The 2,433-nt window shown below is 33.4% G+C and overlaps 1 protein-coding gene across 1 annotated transcript; it reads right to left on the bottom strand.

The window, feature by feature from the left end:
• Nucleotides 1-390: 390 nt before the first annotated feature.
• LOC150106728 (uncharacterized) lies at nt 391-804 on the bottom strand. The gene has a single exon (XM_090393463.1). The coding sequence runs from the start codon at nt 802-804 to the stop codon at nt 391-393; it is 414 nt and encodes a 137-aa protein (XP_090249589.1).
• Between the last annotated feature and the right edge of the window lie 1,629 nt (nt 805-2,433).

Raw genomic sequence — 2,433 nt, forward strand, 5'->3', positions numbered from 1 at the left:
GCTTTATGACACGTAGCATTGTCATGTGATACAGACAATAGTCATCACCGAATTGATCATTTACCGTAGAGAGTACGCAACGGGTCAAAATATCATTGTACCCTTCCGCATTTAGATTTGAGTTTACTGTTACGAGAGGGCCATTTCATGAAGGTCACCTCTGAATTTTACGTCACCTCCTAGAAATTTCACTGTCGACACTACACACGCTTGCAGGAAACGTTCTCCATGATTTGCAGACAACCAGACCCCACCATCCGACTGCTACATGGTAAAGCGTGATTCACCATTCCAAGTCCAGATGTCCACTGTCCAGTGAAGTCACTCTTTACACCACTTCAATCGACGCTTAGTGTTCGCAGGAGAAATGTTTAGTTTATGGGCAGCTGCTCACCCACGGAAACCCATTCCTCTTAACTCTCGACGCTTAGTCATGGTGCTGGCTGGACTAACACTGCGGAACTCTTGAATGATTCTTGCATTCCATGTCCTGCGGTTTCCGCGGACCACCTTCTTCCCCATTCGACGGTTCCTGTCTGTCATTAAATGTGGCCTACAAGACCTTGGTTTTGTTGTGGTTGTTCCTTTACGTTTCCACTTCACAATCACGTCACCAACTGTTAACTTGAGCAACATGAGGAGGGTTTTAATGTCTCTGACAGATTTCTTACTGATGTGGCAACCAATAACTAGACCACGTTCGAAGTCAGTGAGCTCCCTTATTCTGCTCGATCTTCTTATCACTGAACAAAACACAGCTCCGTGCCTCCTTTTATAACGATAAGTGAGGTGTCGAAGTGACATCTAGAAGTCGCTTTCCGAATTATAGAGGGGTGTACGGACTCTTTTGATCGGATAATGTGGTTATATATATATATATATATATATATATATATATCAAAGTTAGGTTATCATACTCCATAAAACACTGCTTAATAGGACGTTCATTTTTCATATGCATTTTTGTAATTACTTGTTATATATATTATGTAGTCAAGGCTTATTTGATATGGAAATTTTAATGATATTCGGTATTTTCTAGAAACGTAGTGTGTTTATCTTGATGGTAAAATGTCTAAGATATGTTAAAGCAAAACATAATTTTAAAATGATGTTATACCGTCATACAAAAGATGTAATAATTTAATTATGGTAATAATTGTTGCCCTAGTGAATGCTCAATGCTTCCTATAAATGTTTACTTGTGAAATATAACTATGAAGTGGTTCGAAATGCCGACTTCATCATGTTAAGTACGGTTATCCATTAGGCCCAAATATTTATTTAAAACTTCACAGTTTAATTGGTGATAAACGATTTCCTTGGTCCATTTTTGAGATTACCATCACCACCAAGATCTGCTTTCGAAGTCCTTAAATGTATTTAAGGAATTTTAGATTTTTAATCGATATCCATGGTCCTTACTTATATGCTATAAATTAGCATCGATTTATGTGTGACATTCACAAAAAAGAATTACCCAGCAGTTTGGTTCGAGTTTTTATTTCGGTGGTATAATCTATATCAGAAGTTCTTAAATGTGAGTCACAATAATTATGATTTGTCGCGAGAAGGTTTCTGAGGTGGTTACAGTAAATATCGATAAATGTTAGTAAATTAAATATTTATTATAGAACTATTAACGTTATCAGCAATACAACTTTTCGTACGAACGTTTCTAATTTTCTTATTTTTATCCACATATCTAAAGTTTGGAAACTATAAAAATTTAATTTTACAATATTAAAGACATTTTCCCGTGTTCGTATATTTCAATAAATATGATTATTATTTCTATTTCTTAGTCTATTTAAAATACTGAAAACCTGACACTAGAGTACAAAAATGTGCTAAATTAAGAGTACTGTCAGGATTTCCTAGTCATTTAATCGTAGAAAAAATTTAAGAACCTCTGATTTATATGACTCGAATTAATTACATTGTTATAATTAAAACGTATACACCATCTCTTCCTTAATATATTTCTTATATTTAATTGTAAATAATTTTTATAATGGTTTCTAATTGAGTGAATTCTGATTCTCAAACACATAAAAAACACCTCAAATCTTGAATACAATCAATATAAGAAGAAATGTTTATTTTTTATGACTTTGAAAAGAATTGGTTATTCTGTGGAGGATCGCCATTAATGATCACAGTACAAATACAGTACAACGAATATGTACAATTCTCTTCTCTTTTACTAGTTTATGACGGGATAAACTGATGGTTTAAACACTCATTCGGGAATATACTTAAAAAAATAATATGCTAATTATTTTAACAAGTAAAAGAAGAGAAGTATATAGGTATACGTTAGAATAATAGCTGATTTGAATTCATTATTAATTCCATTGTAAGAAATGCGATCCTATACTTCCATATTTTCAATCTGAAGTTATTGATTATTCGGAAATATACTGTATATCA

This window comes from Typopeltis vanoorti, chromosome 5 (genome assembly GCF_054136105.1).
Source record: "Typopeltis vanoorti isolate ZY-2024b chromosome 5, IOZ_Tvanoo_1.0, whole genome shotgun sequence".
Lineage (NCBI taxonomy): Eukaryota > Metazoa > Arthropoda > Arachnida > Uropygi > Thelyphonidae > Typopeltis > Typopeltis vanoorti.

Excerpts from the sequence above, each read along its gene's own strand:
- LOC150106728 (XM_090393463.1), bottom strand. The coding sequence starts at position 804 with ATGTCACTTCGACACCTCACTTATCGTTATAAAAGGAGGCACGGAGCT.